At 42.0% G+C, this 19,558-nt stretch overlaps 1 protein-coding gene across 8 annotated transcripts in view; it reads left to right on the top strand.

The window, feature by feature from the left end:
• Nucleotides 1-18,878, top strand: part of LOC112056689 (ral guanine nucleotide dissociation stimulator) — a 60,767-nt gene extending 41,889 nt beyond the window's left edge. For 6 of the 8 annotated variants that reach the window (XM_052891054.1, XM_052891049.1, XM_052891050.1 and 3 more), the window contains 6 exons: nucleotides 328-432; nucleotides 5,683-5,834; nucleotides 6,625-6,735; nucleotides 10,385-10,520; nucleotides 12,776-14,222; nucleotides 14,840-18,878. In XM_052891054.1, coding sequence (XP_052747014.1) covers nucleotides 328-432; nucleotides 5,683-5,834; nucleotides 6,625-6,735; nucleotides 10,385-10,520; nucleotides 12,776-14,222; nucleotides 14,840-14,976 — 2,088 coding nt within the window. In that variant the 3' untranslated portion in view covers nucleotides 14,977-18,878. The remainder of the gene's footprint in view (nucleotides 1-327; nucleotides 433-5,682; nucleotides 5,835-6,624; nucleotides 6,736-10,384; nucleotides 10,521-12,775; nucleotides 14,223-14,839) is intronic. The other 2 variants (XM_052891056.1, XM_052891052.1) reach the window with 1 other exon arrangement.
• Nucleotides 18,879-19,558: the final 680 nt, after the last annotated feature.

A 19,558-nucleotide genomic window follows, 5' to 3' on the forward strand; every position in this document is an offset into this window, starting at 1 on the left:
TCTTTAACCATAATCTGCCTATTTTCACGTTCCACTACGAATATGGAGAATATGGAGCTTAAACCCACATTTTCATTTAATTACGCTCAAATCGTTTTCAAAATGCACACCTTTTAGGTATCACTAGTCACTCACCTACCTTATCTTAGTGCTGCTTGAGTATTTCTGTAGTTGGTTTTTATTTTGGTTGCCCTAAACGTACCCACCGTACCGTGAAAGGTCCCTTATGTTGACTGACGCGCTCGAGTAACTGCAAAAATCCCCTCTTCGGCTCCCCTACTATTAGGTGTAGTGATATGGTATTGATCAACTGGTGGTATGTTCCAGCAGCCGACATGGCGGCTGTGGGGCGAGGAGCGCGTGGACGGCGCCGTCTACACGGTCTACCTCAAGAAGGTGCGCTACCACCGCCCCACGCAGCGCGCAAACAGCGTAAGTCTACGTTCTCTTTTTTTATTCTACACAATCGCGAGCAGTAATGACCTACGAATCCGGGACTTGGTCGCTAGCTATGGGCCTTATTAGAAGAATCAAAGTCACTCAGCGGGTAATGGAGCGACTTATGCTTGGAGTTTATCTGCTTGATCGAATTAGAAATGAGGAGATTCGCAGACGAACCAGAGTCTCTGACATAGTGGCTTAAGTGGCAATGGGCATAGTTCGAAGAGCTGATGGACGTTGGGGTACCGAGGCGCTGGAATGGCGAACCCCCACCGGAAAGCTAAAGATTTTCTTAATTGGTCCAGGTCTGGCTGGTGGGAGGCTTCGGCCGTGGCTAGTTACCACCCTACCAGCAAAGACGTATCGCCAAGCGATTTAGCGTTCCGGTACGATGTCGTGTAGAAACCGAAAAGAGTGTGGATTTTCATCCTCCTCCTAACAAGTTAGCCCGCTTCCATCTGAGACTGCATCATCACTTACCATCAGGTGAGATTGCAGTCCAGAGCTTACTTGTAAATAATAAAAAAATAAATAAAAAAAAACGCAGTGTTGGTCAATCCCCTACTACTCTTAGGTGGACCGAAGACATCAAGCGGATTGCAGGTAGCTGCTGGATGCTGGCGGCTCGAGACCGTTGTGTTTGGAAGTCCATTTAGAGGCCTGTGACCTGCTGTGGACGTCCATTGGCAGTAGTGATGATGAACGATGACTATGGTGACTGGTTTCACTTTCCCTCCCTCCAGGCCACAACTGCAACTTCCCCCTAATTTTGAGTACAAAGCGAAGTGTGCGAAGTGATTCGAAATTCTCAAAACTCAAAAACCGTCGTTGGTCTCCTACTATACTAATGGGGCCCTAGGCCTAGCATGCTACCAACGACATATCTGGAGAAGAGAAAATATATATTTTCTATTGTAGAAAGAGAATCGACGTACCACATGACCAGAACTGAACAGCGTAACATTTGAGACAAAGATGTACTCCTAACACCAGTCTGGATAGGTACTGAATATTTCTAACAAGAAAAAAAAAATAACATAACTTCATAAAACCCTCAGGACAGACCTAGTTATACGAAGGCACATTGGACCACCGAACCAGACACATGAATAGAGCATAAACGTAATATTATTAATAATCTATCTATATATGTCTACTTATAATAAATCTGTAGGTACATTAAATATATTTCCAAAAGAACTATCAAGGGGTGATTTAATTAGTGATCGATATTGATGCCAAAAATACAATCAGTAAAATTTTTGTCTGTCTGTCTGTATTTTCGTTATAGAAACAAAAACTACTCGACGGATTTTAACGAAGCTTGGTGCAATTATTTTTCATATTCCTGGGCAGGTTAAAGTATACTTTTCATCACGCTACGATCAATAGGAGCAGAGTAGTTAAGGGAATTATTGGGAAAACGGGAGAAGTTACTCCATTTTTACAGCGATACTACTGTAAGGGCTGGATTAAAGAGGTCTAAGAGCGGACGAAGCTGCGGGCGTCCGCTAGTATTTAAATCATTCTATTGCTGATAGGTATTTAAAGTTTTTAAATACATAGTAGATACGAGCAAGTACCTATTAGGGATTTACCGCCATCGGAAAAAACAGCGGCATGAGTATTATTTTTTTATGCGTAATAGTAGAACTGATTTGCTGTAGAACGGATTGGTGAATCAGAATACACAACTCTGATAACATTGTTTATTTATTGCCTATTCTTTCTTTCAACGAAAGAGTTAGCGATATTTCCACTAGCTATTGGTTGACATTCTACACGAGATACGTCGTTTGGTCGCATGCTAGGCCTACTGGCCATCCCTGCAATTTTCCGGCAATTTGTACAAATCATACTAGATTAAGATCCGTATTAGAAACGTCCTTCACCCTTCTGTTTAATGCATGAAAAGTATATTATATCAAATTAAGTATGTTAAAAAATATATTGAAAGTAGGTTTTTAAAATCTCTTTTTACTAACCATAATCAAGTATCATAATGATAGTTTGGCCAGGAGGTTTTTAGGCATCTTACCAGCAACATATTTTATAATGTACTTAATTTGGTATAAAATACTTTTCATCCATTAACCAGATGGGTGAAGGTCGTCTCTAATTCGGATCTTCTACTATTCCAAATTGCTAGGTATAATCGATGTTTTTGAACTCATTGATTCCAAAAACTTTAAAAAAGATACTTATATTTTTTTTTAATCTGACGATCTGAATTATAGACATAATGTTAATTATATTAGGTAGCTAAGTAAAAATTAGGGAACAGGCTTGCTGAACAAGCAAGCAAAACTGCTTGGCGGCAGAAATAAACGTTTGTAAATAACTTTTAACAATGTCTCAAATCGTGTGTCCAGCCGTGATAGCCCAGTGGATATGACCTCTGCCTCCGATTCCAGAAGGGGCATGCACCTTAAACTTTTAAGTTTTGTGCATTTTATGAAATTAAATGTCTCAAACTTCTGTAGGTAGGTAGGTACCTACCTATCAACCCGTCGTAAACATGTTTTATTAGTCTATAAACCTCTTCGAGCACGACACGAGTGTATCTGTGCTAGCTTGTGACATTTTAAACTCATAAAAAGTGCCGGTGGTAGGTATAAAGTTGTTTATCTAGCAGTAACGGCGAGTCATTATACGAGCCATTACACTCCGAGCTGTTTCCACGAAGGTCATATTGCACTCTGATTGCAGACTAGTGTACCTAATCGTAATATTTGTAGGTTATAAACTTGATAAATGCACCTTTATCAAGATTATACTGTATTTTTCAAGTTTACTAGTTTTTTTTTTTACAAGTTAGCCCTTGACTACAATTTCGTTTAAAAGATTCAAGTTTGAACTCATATTGAATAGTCTATTTACTTGAATTGCCATTTATTTCAAAATATATTACATATTTGAAATCCTTTTAACAAGCTATTTCTTTTGATGTGTCATATTTTTTTAATGTTGATTCTGGCCTCCAAAAGTGACCTTCGTTTATTCAAGAATTTGAGAGTTTTCCCTCCGCATAATATGAGAAATCTCCCCAGTCGCCAGTGTCAGACAATCCTTCGAAAAACACTGCTGAATGAATATCTATTTTCAAGGTTTCTGTCGAAGAATTACCATGAAGCTAAGTGACGTGCAACTTGGGACATGATTTCTGACAATGTCCTCAAAAGAAAAGTCCCGCAGAAAGCCACCACAGTTCAAACTCCATAGTTGCCTATCAATCCTATTATCGTACTTACGAGTACGTATGTTATGCATCCAGGCTCTTGGTCCATAATAAAGGTCCAAATATTAAACCATCTCAGTAAAAAAAGGCAATATAGTTAATATATAATGATTTATTTATTTTGCTATCCTCCGCGAAAAGCCGACGAACCCATGCGACAACATCACCCAGGTCCGACAAAACACTCTCCACGTACGTTGCACCCCAAAACCGGAGCATCCTCAGGAGATGTTGACTCTACAACGTGAAACATCTCCTCACATCACCACGTAGTAGAGTCAACATCTCCTGAGGATGCAATAAAAATATGCAATACATATAGTTAATTGTGATTTCTTCGGACTTAAAGTTTATATCTTATCTGCCTTATTATATTACTGAAATAAATATTTTAAATACTTGGTGTAAATATTACGTTTATAACCATACATAAAGTGCATACACATTACCTGAGACATTATTTCAAATTGCATGTCGTTAGAACAGTAATTTGGCCTGTCTAGTATAGTTCCTGTCTGCTCTCTAGTTGTTAGATATTTAAATATATACTTTTCTTTACTTTTACTATTAGTATCACCGCTATAAATGCTATCCAATACGTATCCACAGCTACTTTACATAATCCTAACGACTTCTTTCTAATTCCCGCTAGCTTTTATCACTCTCTCAGCTTATTCGTGGAAGTGGACGCGCTTTCTCCCGTCTAATCATAATACCTATGTTTTAAAGTTGTTTTGCTGTTTAAAAACTGGTTTTGAAAAATATAGCGCAATCATGAAATTGCGTTCTTAGAATGTTGTACTTATTTGTAAAAAGTTGACTTTGCATATATTTATGTACAGGTAACATGGTGCTCGTACGCCCAGTGATAATCTTTACGTAGATTACGTATTCGACCACGTTTATTTCTATATTTTTGTTTAATAAATTCAAGCTGCTCATTAGAGGATCTTACCAAATATGGCTAGGTAGGGAGAACAACACTAGCGGAGGAGGGGAGTGTTGATCGATCGTCAAGGAATTCCTTAACCCTACATCCAGCTCACAAGTCCTGGACTTTGCGCGAATGTTTTCTCTCTACCACGCGATGGCCCCGGCACCCGCACGGTGAATCCAGATGGATTGCTAAGATATTCGCCTCTCTCTTCAATTTTCTCGTATAATATGGAATTGCGCCATCTAGGCACCTACAGGTCGGTAACATTTGTTTTTTTGTTGAATTTATTAATTGATACGCAACAATGTTCATTGTTATAAGTTATACATATTTATCTATGGCTGAGCGTTGCTACCTGTATATTCGTTCTGTTCGTTTGTGGCATATATCGACAGATAAAAGGTAGTTACTACCGCCATCTGCCGTGTTTGGTTCATTCGCCCAGCACCATTGCTGTGTTTAGGTCTGCCGGAGTTACAGGTTTATGACTGCTGGATATAAGCCTTTTAAGGAATCTCAAATACTATGGTTTTGATCCACCTGCAGTTGCCCAACAATTTGTTTGATCTCGTCGATCCATCTATCCCCATCTTGGTTACCATTACTATACTACTCATATGATATTATCATCATCATATCAGCCGATGAACGTCCACTGCATATATAGACATATGCCTTTTGTAGGGACTTCCAAACATCACGATACTGAGCCACCTGCATCCAGCGAATCCCTGCGACTCGCTTGATGTCGTCAGTCCACCTGGTGGGTGGTCGACCAACACTGCGGTTACTAGTGCGGGGTCGCCATTTCAGCACTTTGGGACCCTAACGTCCATCGGCTCTTCTAACTATGTGCCCCTCCCATTGCCACTTCAGCTTCGCAATTTGTTTAGCTATGTCAGTGACTTTGGTTCTTCTACGGATCTCCTCATTTCTGATTCGATCACGCAGAGGTACTCCTAACATAGCTCGTTCCATCGCTCGCTGGAATCCTGAGCCTTCTTAAGAGGCTCATAGTTAGCGATATGATACTATATGCTGCTAATATCTGATGTTTCCTTTGCAGGAGTCAGACGATGAGATCTCGCACCTGGAGTGGGAGACGGTGCGCGTTCGCTTCGTGAAGGCCGGCACCGTCGAGCGGCTCGTGGAGGCCCTGGCCACCGACGACGGCGAGCTCGAGTCCACTTATGTCAACGTCTTCCTCGCTACGTACCGGTAACTTGAGAACATCTACATCTATCTGTCTATATCTATACTTATAATAAAAGTGTAACAGGTCAAATTCTGTACATTGAAGATATTTTGAAAATTTTTGTTGGAGGGCATTATAATCGATACTGAAGCCAAAAGTATTTTATTTTCGATTTTTTGTCTGTCTGTCCGTGATTTTCTTGGCCGGATATCAAGCTGAAACTACTGAATGAATTCTAATGAAACTTGGCACGGTTTAAGACGTATAATAATACAGAGAAGGTTATATGGTACTTTTCATTGCGAAAATAAAATAAGAAGTTGAAAGTTTGTATGGATAGTCCCTCATTTTTAGTTACCGTTTTAAAATTTGTTCTTATATCATAAAAAATAAATACGAATAATAAACGTATAATGTGATTCATAAATATTTTAAAATTCAAGTGGTGAAATAGGGCTTGAAAGTTAACATTGACTTCCACGCGGACGAAGTCGCGAGCGTCGACTAGTACCTACTTTATATTGTAAAAGCCGACGTCAACCGCGTAGTTTTTATTATAAGGATAAATATAGCCTATGTTACAGGCTGGTTTTGTAAATCGAGCCTTCAAATGGTGAATATATTTTTAAAATCGGTTTAGTTATGACAAATTCCCATGCACTTGTAATATATAGGATGTATAGGTTAGCGCTTGGCAAGCGAATATAAAAATAGTTTACTGTGTAAATGTGTGATGCGCTTACCTATAATAGCAAGTGTCAGTTTTAACTTGGTATTCCATGTCTTTGTTATATATTTTTTATTGTATTGCAGTTCGTTTGCCGAGTGTATTCGAGTGCTGGAGCTGTTACTGCGCCGGTACGAGGCGCTGGCGGCGGAGGACGTGCTGCCCGCGGCCCTCGACACGTCGCAGCAACACAGAAAGTGAGTGCCTCTCTATCTGTGTGCTAGCTATTGTGTTTGCGGAGTGCAGCTGAGTGCTGGAGCTGCTGCACGCCGGTACGAGGCGCTGGCGGCGGAGGACGTGCTGCCCGCGGCCCTCGACACGTCGCAGCAACACAGAAAGTGAGTGCCTCTCTATCTGTGTGCTAGCTATTGTGTTTGCGGAGTGCAGCTGAGTGCTGGAGCTGCTGCACGCCGGTACGAGGCGCTGGCGGCGGAGGACGTGCTGCCCGCGGCCCTCGACACGTCGCAGCAACACAGAAAGTGAGTGCCTCTCTATCTGTGTGCTAGCTATTGTGTTTGCGGAGTGCAGCTGAGTGCTGGAGCTGCTGCACGCCGGTACGAGGCGCTGGCGGCGGAGGACGTGCTGCCCGCGGCCCTCGACACGTCGCAGCAACACAGAAAGTGAGTGCCTCTCTATCTGTGTGCTAGCTATTGTGTTTGCGGAGTGCAGCTGAGTGCTGGAGCTGCTGCACGCCGGTACGAGGCGCTGGCGGCGGAGGACGTGCTGCCCGCGGCCCTCGACACGTCGCAGCAACACAGAAAGTGAGTGCCTCTCTATCTGTGTGCTAGCTATTGTGTTTGCGGAGTGCAGCTGAGTGCTGGAGCTGCTGCACGCCGGTACGAGGCGCTGGCGGCGGAGGACGTGCTGCCCGCGGCCCTCGACACGTCGCAGCAACACAGAAAGTGAGTGCCTCTCTATCTGTGTGCTAGCTATTGTGTTTGCGGAGTGCAGCTGAGTGCTGGAGCTGCTGCACGCCGGTACGAGGCGCTGGCGGCGGAGGACGTGCTGCCCGCGGCCCTCGACACGTCGCAGCAACACAGAAAGTGAGTGCCTCTCTATCTGTGTGCTAGCTATTGTGTTTGCGGAGTGCAGCTGAGTGCTGGAGCTGCTGCACGCCGGTACGAGGCGTTGGCGGCGGAGGACGTGCTGCCCGCGGCCCTCGACACGTCGCAGCAACACAGAAAGTGAGTGCCTCTCTATCTGTGTGCTAGCTATTGTGTTTGCGGAGTGCAGCTGAGTGCTGGAGCTGCTGCACGCCGGTACGAGGCGCTGGCGGCGGAGGACGTGCTGCCCGCGGCCCTCGACACGTCGCAGCAACACAGAAAGTGAGTGCCTCTCTATCTGTGTGCTAGCTATTGTGTTTGCGGAGTGCAGCTGAGTGCTGGAGCTGCTGCACGCCGGTACGAGGCGCTGGCGGCGGAGGACGTGCTGCCCGCGGCCCTCGACACGTCGCAGCAACACAGAAAGTGAGTGCCTCTCTATCTGTGTGCTAGCTATTGTGTTTGCGGAGTGCAGCTGAGTGCTGGAGCTGCTGCACGCCGGTACGAGGCGCTGGCGGCGGAGGACGTGCTGCCCGCGGCCCTCGACACGTCGCAGCAACACAGAAAGTGAGTGCCTCTCTATCTGTGTGCTAGCTATTGTGTTTGCGGAGTGCAGCTGAGTGCTGGAGCTGCTGCACGCCGGTACGAGGCGCTGGCGGCGGAGGACGTGCTGCCCGCGGCCCTCGACACGTCGCAGCAACACAGAAAGTGAGTGCCTCTCTATCTGTGTGCTAGCTATTGTGTTTGCGGAGTGCAGCTGAGTGCTGGAGCTGCTGCACGCCGGTACGAGGCGCTGGCGGCGGAGGACGTGCTGCCCGCGGCCCTCGACACGTCGCAGCAACACAGAAAGTGAGTGCCTCTCTATCTGTGTGCTAGCTATTGTGTTTGCGGAGTGCAGCTGAGTGCTGGAGCTGCTGCACGCCGGTACGAGGCGCTGGCGGCGGAGGACGTGCTGCCCGCGGCCCTCGACACGTCGCAGCAACACAGAAAGTGAGTGCCTCTCTATCTGTGTGCTAGTTATTGTGTTTGCGGAGTGCAGCTGAGTGCTGGAGCTGCTGCACGCCGGTACGAGGCGCTGGCGGCGGAGGACGTGCTGCCCGCGGCCCTCGACACGTCGCAGCAACACAGAAAGTGAGTGCCTCTCTATCTGTGTGCTAGCTATTGTGTTTGCGGAGTGCAGCTGAGTGCTGGAGCTGCTGCACGCCGGTACGAGGCGCTGGCGGCGGAGGACGTGCTGCCCGCGGCCCTCGACACGTCGCAGCAACACAGAAAGTGAGTGCCTCTCTATCTGTGTGCTAGCTATTGTGTTTGCGGAGTGCAGCTGAGTGCTGGAGCTGCTGCACGCCGGTACGAGGCGCTGGCGGCGGAGGACGTGCTGCCCGCGGCCCTCGACACGTCGCAGCAACACAGAAAGTGAGTGCCTCTCTATCTGTGTGCTAGCTATTGTGTTTGCGGAGTGCAGCTGAGTGCTGGAGCTGCTGCACGCCGGTACGAGGCGCTGGCGGCGGAGGACGTGCTGCCCGCGGCCCTCGACACGTCGCAGCAACACAGAAAGTGAGTGCCTCTCTATCTGTGTGCTAGTTATTGTGTTTGCGGAGTGCAGCTGAGTGCTGGAGCTGCTGCACGCCGGTACGAGGCGCTGGCGGCGGAGGACGTGCTGCCCGCGGCCTTCGACACGTCGCAGCAAAACAAAAAGCGAGTGCATCCATATCTGTGTGCTAGCTATTGTGTTCGCGGAGTGCAGCTGAGTGCTGGAGCTGCTGCTGCGCCGGTACGAGGCTCTGGCGGCAGAGGACGTGCTGCCCGCGGCCCTCGACACGTCGCAGCAACACAGAAAGTAAGTGCCTCCATATCTGTGTGCTAGCTATTGTGTTCGCGGAGTGAGGCCGAGTGCTGGAGCTGCTGCACGCCGGTACGAGGCGCTGGCGGCGGAGGACGTGCTGCCCGCGGCCCTCGACACGTCGCAGCAAAACAAAAAGCGAGTGCATCCATATCTGTGTGCTAGCTATTGTGTTCGCGGAGTGAGGCCGAGTACTGGAGCTGCTGCACGCCGGTACAAAGCGCTGACGGCGGAGGACGTGCTGCTCGCGGGCCTTGACACCAAACATAATCGAGCTTTTTTAAAACTTTTGTCTATCTGTCCATCTGTTTGTTTGGACTATTATTTGGAACGACTGGACGTTGTTAATGGTACTTTCACTGGATGAAGTGGACGTTATTGACCAACATATAGGCTACTTTTTCCAGAAAAATATCCATAGTTACCGCGGGATTTGTGAAAAACTAAGTTTCACGTGGACGAAACCGCGGGCGTCCTTCATTATTAACCTATATTTGGCTCACTGCTGAGCTCGAGTTTCCTCCAGAATGACAGGGGTTAGGCCAATAGTCCACCACGCTGGCCCAATGCGGATTGGCTAGAAGGTAGTAGAACTATGGATTAGGATGGTAAGTACTGTAGTCTCAGACCAATTATTGTATAGGACCTGCCTCGCTAGACGTAACTTTTCTGTCAAAGTATATGATCAACGATCTAATGCGATTATAAAAACTGTCTCTATAGAATCGATGTTAAATAGTTGTAATCATGTTCGTCGGTTAAAGAACTCCGTAAAAATACCTTTTTGTGTAAGTGAATTGTGTAAAAAACTGACAAAAACTTCTAGTTTAGTATAAGATATGTACCAAATCTAAGCTCGTTTTCCTCAGAAAATGACAGACAATTTTGTTCGTAGCTATGAGTGCGATACAGGTCCTTCTATAATTGGTCTGAGACTGTAGTAAAGTGCTTGCTTGTGTGTTGCAGGACTCTGGTGGCGTGCCTGCACGTGTGGCTGGACACGTACCCGGAGGACTTCCGCCAGCCCCCGCACCACCCCGCACTGCAGCAACTCCTCGCCTTCACGCAGCGCCATCTGCCCGGCTCGGAGCTGCACTCGAAGGTTGCTTTTTTGACGTGATACCCTCTTAGTTATTGTGTTTTTTCTTCCTCCTCTATGATTTAAATTCTAAATAAACATTTTCTTTCTTTCTAAATCTATAAACGCTGCACGCACAAAAAGGTGTCCCGTTTCTGCTTTGCTAATGCTCTTTCAGTTTACACACACAAATGCGCTAGCTCTGTTCACCTTACTTTCAGTCATATAACTAAAGCCAAATTACATCTTCGTGAAATTGTGCAAACCAACTAATATCCTACTAGACACTAGACACCGTGAAGTTTCCTTCGTCTTAAACCGAAATCCCACATAATGTACTCAATGTATATTAGCCATTAGAATTTATTATTATATAAAAAAACAAAGTACAATTCAAGGAGTTACGATTGTAAACACCTTTTTTAAAATCAATTATTTTAAAATATCCTGTATTTTCAAACCACTACCTATTCACCGCCATGCCGCTATGCGGCTCGTCAGTCCCTTTGAGGTCATTTAATTCAGCCTAAACTTGGTTAAAGTTCAATGACTTCATACTGTTTTCATTATAATTGACATTCAGGATGTTTAAATTTTTTCATTAAAAAAAACATTTTTTCCTTCACTTGCGCATGAATTAGCTTGAGGTTATTTTTAATATTGTTAAGGACTTTCTTGAATTGGGCTAATTAAAGTCGTGGCGGCTTACAGACTAAAGGTAAGACTAGCATGGTGAATTTCAGCTGTCTTTAAGGAATGTTTGATTCAGACTTATTTTTGGAAATATTATTATACTCTTTTATTTTGATTTCAAGGTTTACTGTTTCAATTTATTTTGTAGTTTAATCCAGGACCAGGTAAGGCAGGTCATTAATCCAGAGATAGTCATACTTGATGTTTCAAAAATGTTCGTAATGTATGCGTACCTTATTATTAATGATTTTATCATTTTTAATTTAATATTAAACCGTATTTGTTAGATATTATAATATTAATCTATCTACTGCTACTATGATGATATGATAATCGAAAATACTTACTGTTAACTGTTACTGTGTTTTCATCAATCATTTACGACTTTCACAGATTTAATCATAAAGAAGTCGTGATTGAGTGAGTAGTCGTGACTATCGTACTTATATCGGACTCTTTTAGATATTGGATAAGAGGCCTCTGGGGTTACGCATACTTATGTCTCAGCAAAGTAGAAAGAAGGCTCTAAAGATATTTTTTTTTAAACTTAGAATTGTAATTTTTTTCTTAATTTCTTTGGGACATGTCCCAGATTTGTACGGAGTTTGGCCTTCGGTCCGAGTGTCAAGCAGACCAAAAAGAAAATTAAATATAGTCAATGAAACTAAAAATAACTATTTTTAATTAATAAAATAGATATTATATTTTGTTCAGATGGCAACATAAGTAAGAATTTTTATACTTAATGGCAACTCGGCTCGTAACTCATAATCTGGCAGACTGTCCCTGATTTTCGTGTAGTCCAAGGATTTGGTGTAGTCGCGTTCGTTTATGGCGTTCGTTTTTAAAGTAATTTAAGGATTTTTTGTTTAATGCTTCTCTGTCTACAGTTTAATGTTCATTTTAAACTTTTTTGACATTTTAAAATATTAGGTACATAGATTTACGAGTCGGTACAAGTACTTTTAATTCTATAATTAGGTACATGATATTGACAGCATATACTGGATGTAAATAAATTCCAATTATTCTTATTGGCTCTTTTGATTGCATTTTCTAAAGTGTTTTTCAAACAGCATGGGTACGGTGACAGTCGCTTGTATGACGTTCGTAATACTTACTATTATCGTGAATCGCGGCATACTTTCAGGAGTGAAACGAACGACCCGCACCATCCTACATGAAACTAATTGTATATTGTATAAGGACAATTTTAATTAGTGGTGGTTCCAAAAATTCTGGAAATTGTTTTCTAATAAACTATTTGTGTCTTCTATCCGTAAAAAATACTATCAACCCGCTTGTAAACTAAAAATAATAAAGGCCCATTTTGGGACATGTCATTTGGCTTCGTACCACGATTATAAAACGATTTTGACTGTGAAATATTGAGCTTTTCTTATTTCTGTCAAACTATTATTAGTGAAACTTTTTGCCCTGGGTTGCAAAGTTGGTTATGTCACACTCCGTGCCTTCAAGAGCACATTAAGCCGCCTGGTCACCAGTTCAGTCCTAAGCCAGCTTGTAAATATACCTTGGCAATTTGTAAAAGTACCTTATTTATTTAAGACACAATAATGTTGCAGGTGTTGCAGAAGTTAGCGATATTCAGTGCTGAACGAAATGGCTGCGCTGGCGGTGGCGGCGGCGGCGGCGGCGGCGGCGGGGTGTGCCTGGCGCCCGGCATGCGCGTGCCGGCGCACCACACCAGCGCCTACCGCCTGCCTCACGTGCCGCACAGGCACTTCGCCGAGCAGCTCACGCGCATGGACATGGAGCTGTTCAAGCGGCTCGTGCCCCACCAGTGCCTCGGCGCCATCTGGTCGCGCCGGGACAAGGACCGCTCCCACGACGCCGCCACCGTGCTGGCCACCGTCAACCAGTTCAACGCGGTCTCCTTCCGAGTCATCTCCACCGTCCTCGTCGAGCCCAACCTGAGGCCCGTCGACCGATCCGATATACTCGCGGCGTGGCTCGACATCGCCCGCGAATTGAGGGTTCTCAAAAACTTTTCATCTTTGAAGGCCATAATTTCCGGATTACAAAGTAATCCCGTGTATAGGTTAAGGAAAACTTGGGCATTGCTGTCCAAGGAGAAATCAGAATTGTTCGAGGAACTCGCCAGAATATTCAGCGAGGATAACAATCGGTGGGCGCAGCGGGAGCTGTTGATGAGGGAGGGCACTGCCAAATTTGCCGACACGGTCGGTGAAAACGATCGACAATTGCAGAAGCTGCTTCACGAACGCGGCTCCCCGGGCGTCAGCCACGGTACCATTCCGTATCTAGGAACATTTTTAACAGATCTCACGATGATCGACACAGCCATTCCCGACACAGTTGCCGACGGACTGATAAACTTCGACAAGAGAAGAAAAGAGTTCGAAGTGCTAGCTCAAATTAAGTTACTACAAGGTGCTGCAAACGCATACCACTTGCCTACCGACCCCATGTTCGACAGATGGTTCGACTCAGTCATAGTTCTCGACGACAGGGAGGCGTATCAGCTGTCCTGTCAGATCGAACCACCGACCAATCCACCGAAAGAGCGACGCGCTAAGAAGATAAACGAGAACAACAACCATTGTCATAGAAAAAATGACTCCATCGCGAGTACTAGTTCTAGTAATAGCTCCCAATTTTACTGTGAGACGGACGGTGCTGTCGCTTGGAAGAGAGATAGCTTAGAGCGGCGAACGTCTCCTACTAGATTATCACACGGTTCCTCTTCATCATCGTTGCCATCTTTAGATATATCGGTTTCAAGCGCGAACAGCGGCCAGAAACAGGCGAACGGCAAAGTAGTGGCTAATAGTCCTGCCCATGCGAACACTCGGACTGGCCCAGACTTCTACATAATCAGAGTGACGTACGAGTCGGACTGCGTGGAGACGGAGGGCGTGGTGCTGTACAAGTCCATCATGTTGAGCAACAACGAGCGCACGCCGCAGGTGGTGCGCAACGCCATGCTCAAACTGAATCTCGACGGTGATCCTGACGCATACACTTTGGCTCAAGTGTTACCTGATAAAGGTAGATATCGTTTTGCATTTCTTTATTATAATTTTTTGCTAACTTTTATAGTAGTTATTTTTGGACGCTATGAGGCTTTGGAGCTAGGAAATATTGAACTTTTCTTATTCCAACAAATTCTCTAGATCAACCTGCAACTAGGAAATTGATGGTTTGAAGTATAGCCTTCAGTCGCGGACATTATACATTTACAAGCTTTTATTTTACTTCCAATATATGTAATGTGTATAATCGAGTGAAATCTTGCAAATCAATTTTGAGATATTTTTTTTATTTGATATATTCTTAATCCAACATGGCGGCATATCCAAGTTAGCGGACTAGCTATTACAAGTACATCTGATACTGATCGTTAAGAGTTTACATTATCAACCTAGGCTTCTTATCTTAACCTTTCTCCGTAATGCTGTCATCAGGGGCTGCCTGATAGAAATTGCTTTTAGCAATAAGGTCTTTACATGATAATTTTTAGTTTTAATTATTGTTTTTTAATTTTCAATTTATATTGTGTGCAATAAAGTATATATCCGCAGAGCAGCGTGGTAGGTATCAGCTCCAAATCTCCTTTCCTATAACGAGGCATCATGACGAATCTTGACTATACTTTCGTTTTACAGAAATGGTGTTGCCAGCAAACGCGAATGTGTACTACGCAGTGAACACGGCGTACAACTTAAACTTCATACTAAGACCGAGAAAAAACCAGAAAGACGAACCTATTGTGAACGGAAAAGCCAGAAACAAAAGGACTTGATTATACCTCAACATACAAAAATTGTTTTGCTGTTCGTTTCATGTGTAAATAACACCATATCTGTGTAAAAGGATATTTTCATGACAACATCAAAAACAAAGGACATTTTAATTACATACTTGTGTAAAATTATTCATTACTTCCATAAAATAATTAATAATCTAATCATACAAATCATAGTTGAAACGCTTGTGAATATTGTCGGAGTATACTTCCGCTAGCCCGCATTGTAGCAGTATGGTGGTCTAAGTTTCATATCACTCCTCTATTCTTAAGGGATATGAAACTAGGCCTGACCTTGGCCTTTAAAATAGGCCGATGATTTTGAATGAGACAAGCTCATGGCTAAAGGTCCCGTATGGGTTTGAAACTTGTCAGGCATACTCTTACGATAATCACGTGAGTTTTAACAGTGTTTTATATTTATTACATTAATAAAGATATTATATGTATAGTATTTTATCTTGTGCCTATCATTAACACTATTGAAAATGGTTGAATGTTGTACTTAGCATTGCATGTATGTATTTTTTCTGTATTATTATTAAGTTATTTCGAAGTTTTTTCTTTATTTTATTTTGTAAATGAAATTCTCTATAATAATATAGGTATTTATAATATTATTAGTTGGTATAACCTATAATAATATAGGTTATACCAACCTTTTTTTATATTTAAATTTTTGAAACATAACGTTATTTTTCAAGATGAGATGAGAAGATTATAGAGAATTTCATTAACTTGGATAATGTAGGTTTGCCCACTCACATGTCAGTCACAGTCAGCACAACTAAAAGCATGTAAAAATTTGGGCAAATATTTAAAAAATAATAAAAGAAACATAGCAATTGCTCACCCAAGCTCTCTGAGAAGATCTCTCATTCTTTTGGACGAAAAAATGTATATGTTTGTTGCAATCGGTCGAATTTGGTCAACGACACATGAGTAATCGTACTTTGCGTACTTCGTGCGTATACCTAGTCTTTTTCATTTCGGAGGTCAGAGTGACTGAAAGTAGAGACAAGAGTCGCTTAGGAAATAAAAAAAATCTACTAAAGTTTGTTAAAATACGCATTGATTACGTGAAAACATTATTAATATTACTTATATAAAACTAGCTGACGCCGCGCGGTGATAATATATAGCCTTCCTCGATAAATGGGACTATCTCTAACACTGAAAAATTTTTTAATCAGACCTAAGAGTAGTTCCTGAGATTAACGCGTTCAATCAATCAAACAAACAAACAAACAAACTCTTTGGCTTTATAATATATAGATGTAATATATGTATCAAACTGAGTTATTACAATACTTTTACTTAATTTTTGGAATCGCCTTCCGAATGTTTTTTTTTTAATTTGCTGGTCGATTTTGGTCTCTGCTTTCATTAACCAAATTCTTGTAGGTACAGGTGTACAGACAAGCTAAAACGTTATTAAACAAGTAGCTAGCGGACGCCCATGACTTTGGCCGTCCTTAGACCTCCTTAATCAGGCCCTGTCGCTAAATCCGTGTCGCTTTTGTAGAAAATTTAGATTATCATTTGCTTGTGAATGGTTGCGAAGGGTTTTTGTTTAACGTGTTTCTATGTCATAATATCTGTAATAATAATAAAAAGAAACAATCAATTTCTGCTGTGTCGACGTCAGACATTAGTACTGTTATCTTACTGCTACACCCAAAGTCTATATATGGAATATGTAGTGCCATTATGAGTAACTTATATGGGCCTGTAGCCATGTGGCACGTCGATTCTCTGTCTACCAACGCTAACGCTTCGAAAACTAACAAAATGTATGGGATTTACGATCGAAAACTCCCAGTAATAAAATAATACCCATACTTTTTTTTTAATTTTCGAAGCGTTTAAAAAAAGAGAATCGACGGGTTACAGGTCCTGACCATTTGAGGGTGCTTTTATTATAATGTTTTTCAAAATGGCGACCGTCGCGACGTTAAAGCCTGGCCGTTTAGAGATTGCGTTTCTGACAGGTCTGTCATGAGAGAGAGACAAAAAACGAAGCAATTCTAATTTAATATGTTTCTCCTATTCGCACGACCTGTCTGAAACGAAATCTCTGACAGGCCGTACAGATTACTTTAGTGTTTTAGTCGAGTACGAACAATTTTTGAGTGGTTAATCCAAAAATTGTTCGTACTCAATTCAAATACTAAAGTAGTCCGCACTGGGCATGAGCGGCGAGACTTTAGTTCGAGTACTGCGTTAGTTTCAGTTTATAAGTTTGATTGTTTCACGGTATACCATAATGTACAAATGACGTTTGAATATTTATTGTTTTTTTTAACGAATGAGAGATCACTGGCATGCCCTTCATGTGTGCAAAAATGTCTTGCCTACTCTAAGGACTCTTATTGAAGAAGGAATATTTCATTTTGTACAATTTATAAGAATAATTGTAGTGCATATCCTAAATAAAAACCTAGGGCACGCCACTTGTAAGAGTGTATAAACTTATTGTTTAATACTTTTTATATAATATGTACCAATGTTATACTTATATGTACTCATATGTGTGTGTAAATAACATGCTCTCAATGCCACCTGTAAAATTAAGTGTTATATATTTCGGATTACCTTTTTTGTGATCGTTTATCCGTATTTGTATATATTGATTTAAGATATTATATATATAAATAAGAATCTCTTTGTAGTAATAATACTAAGCCAAAGGCGATATATTTGTATGTAAAGGCAAGGTGCTGTATATCTTTTTGTATGATAAATTTAGAAGCTTTAAAATTTAATACGTTTTATAAACCGAATTTCAACTCGTTTAATATTTATGTATGATGTTTTATATGCTAAATAATGTAACTCATAAACGCATCGTCAAAATTTAAAACATAGGTAAATAATATAGAGGTATGATTAATAAAAATATGAAATGAAAGACTTACTAGCTAATTCACTTTTACACAAATTGTGTAATATAAACTCAATTTGAACTGCATTTGTAATTTGTATATGTAATGTGCCTATATTATATTTATATTCTTATTTTGGGGCTTATTCTTATAACTGACTTAATACTCCACTACAGTGGTTCCTAACCTCTTTTGTCCGATTTTGTCATCTTTATACCTAAGCTAAGAAAATTTACCATGTACCTATAATAAATAATTCTGCAAACATACTGAACAAAGAACCGGATGATAAAAATAATTAATTACATTTAATTAAACTTCACACAGAAAAACTTGCCATATGATATGATTTGTTTAAAATAATCTTTGTATTCTATTACCTTCAGTCTATTTGAACAACGGCAAGAAGAATAGTCGCCAGTAGGGACTGTTTTGGCTAGAAATTATCGGCTTGAGAAATAAATTATAGTTCAAAATTCGGCCAGAATAGCGCTGCAGTCAACCGAGGTTACGTAGACAGTGAAGTCAATAGACATATATACTATTGCATTTCCTCAAATAAAAATAAGAGACCAATTAGTTCATGGATTCTGTAAAAAACGAAACAATTTTGAGTTAAGCCGGTTTTTAAACCTTAATTATTTAAGTATTCTAAATTAATTTGTAAATATAATCTTCACCAGTTACTATTCGTGTTTTTTAAAAACCCATTTGCCACTGTGGCGCCATTTTAACGCATTACAACGGAAACTTTTTTATACATGTAGATAGTTATCCGTAGCTCTACTCCCCATAGTCGGGATACCCAGGTTAGGAACCATATCTCTTCTATATGAAACGTGTTCATGTTACCCATGTATGTAAAAGCGTCCTCAGAATGATATTATACATAGCTGTGTTTGTAAATAAAGTAGATTTGTACTTTGTAGCTGTTAACCGTGAACTTTTGTAGATCACCAATGGCCCCGTGTAACGTGTTATATATTTTTGTGTAATAAAACTATTAATAATTAATTTACTATTTCTTTTATGTTCGTAAATATCCCTATCCTATTATTTCTTCTCGACTTCCTTATTTGTGTTTTTTTTATTCTCTACAAGTTGGCCATTGACTACAATCTCGCCTGATGGTAAGTGATGATGCAATCTAAGATGGAAGCAGGCTAACTTGGTAGGAGTAGGATGAAATCCACACTCCTTTCGGTTTCTACACGTCATCGTACCGGAAAAGTTTAATTGTGTACTTTTTAGGGTTCCGAACGTATTTTTGATTGAGAAAGAATTCAATAAGGAACTTAAACTAACTTATCCCAATAACAAGGGTAGGGAGATCATCAATTTGAGGGTCGTTGTGAAAAAGTTGAATGCGAGCGAGCGGCTACTACTACGTCTACTACATAGAGTACAATGTTGGCCTACTTCTACTACGTCATAATAACAGGGTTCAAATAATGGCTATATTTGAATCCTGTTAGTACGACGTAGGCGGGGCTCGTACGCAGTATTTCGATTGCATTCGATAAAAGATGCCGGAAAGACATTATAGCTTGGCAAATTCATTTGCTAGACTCCCTATGATCAGCGCGGGCCGGGAGGAGGATAGCGATGCCCCGCGCGCACGACTTCATACCCGCACAGTCCTTCCATCTGCCCCACGCGTACGACTTCACCCCTCCTCCCCCCGTCGCCCTCAT

Source organism: Bicyclus anynana, chromosome 3 (genome assembly GCF_947172395.1).
Source record: "Bicyclus anynana chromosome 3, ilBicAnyn1.1, whole genome shotgun sequence".
NCBI lineage: Eukaryota > Metazoa > Arthropoda > Insecta > Lepidoptera > Nymphalidae > Bicyclus > Bicyclus anynana.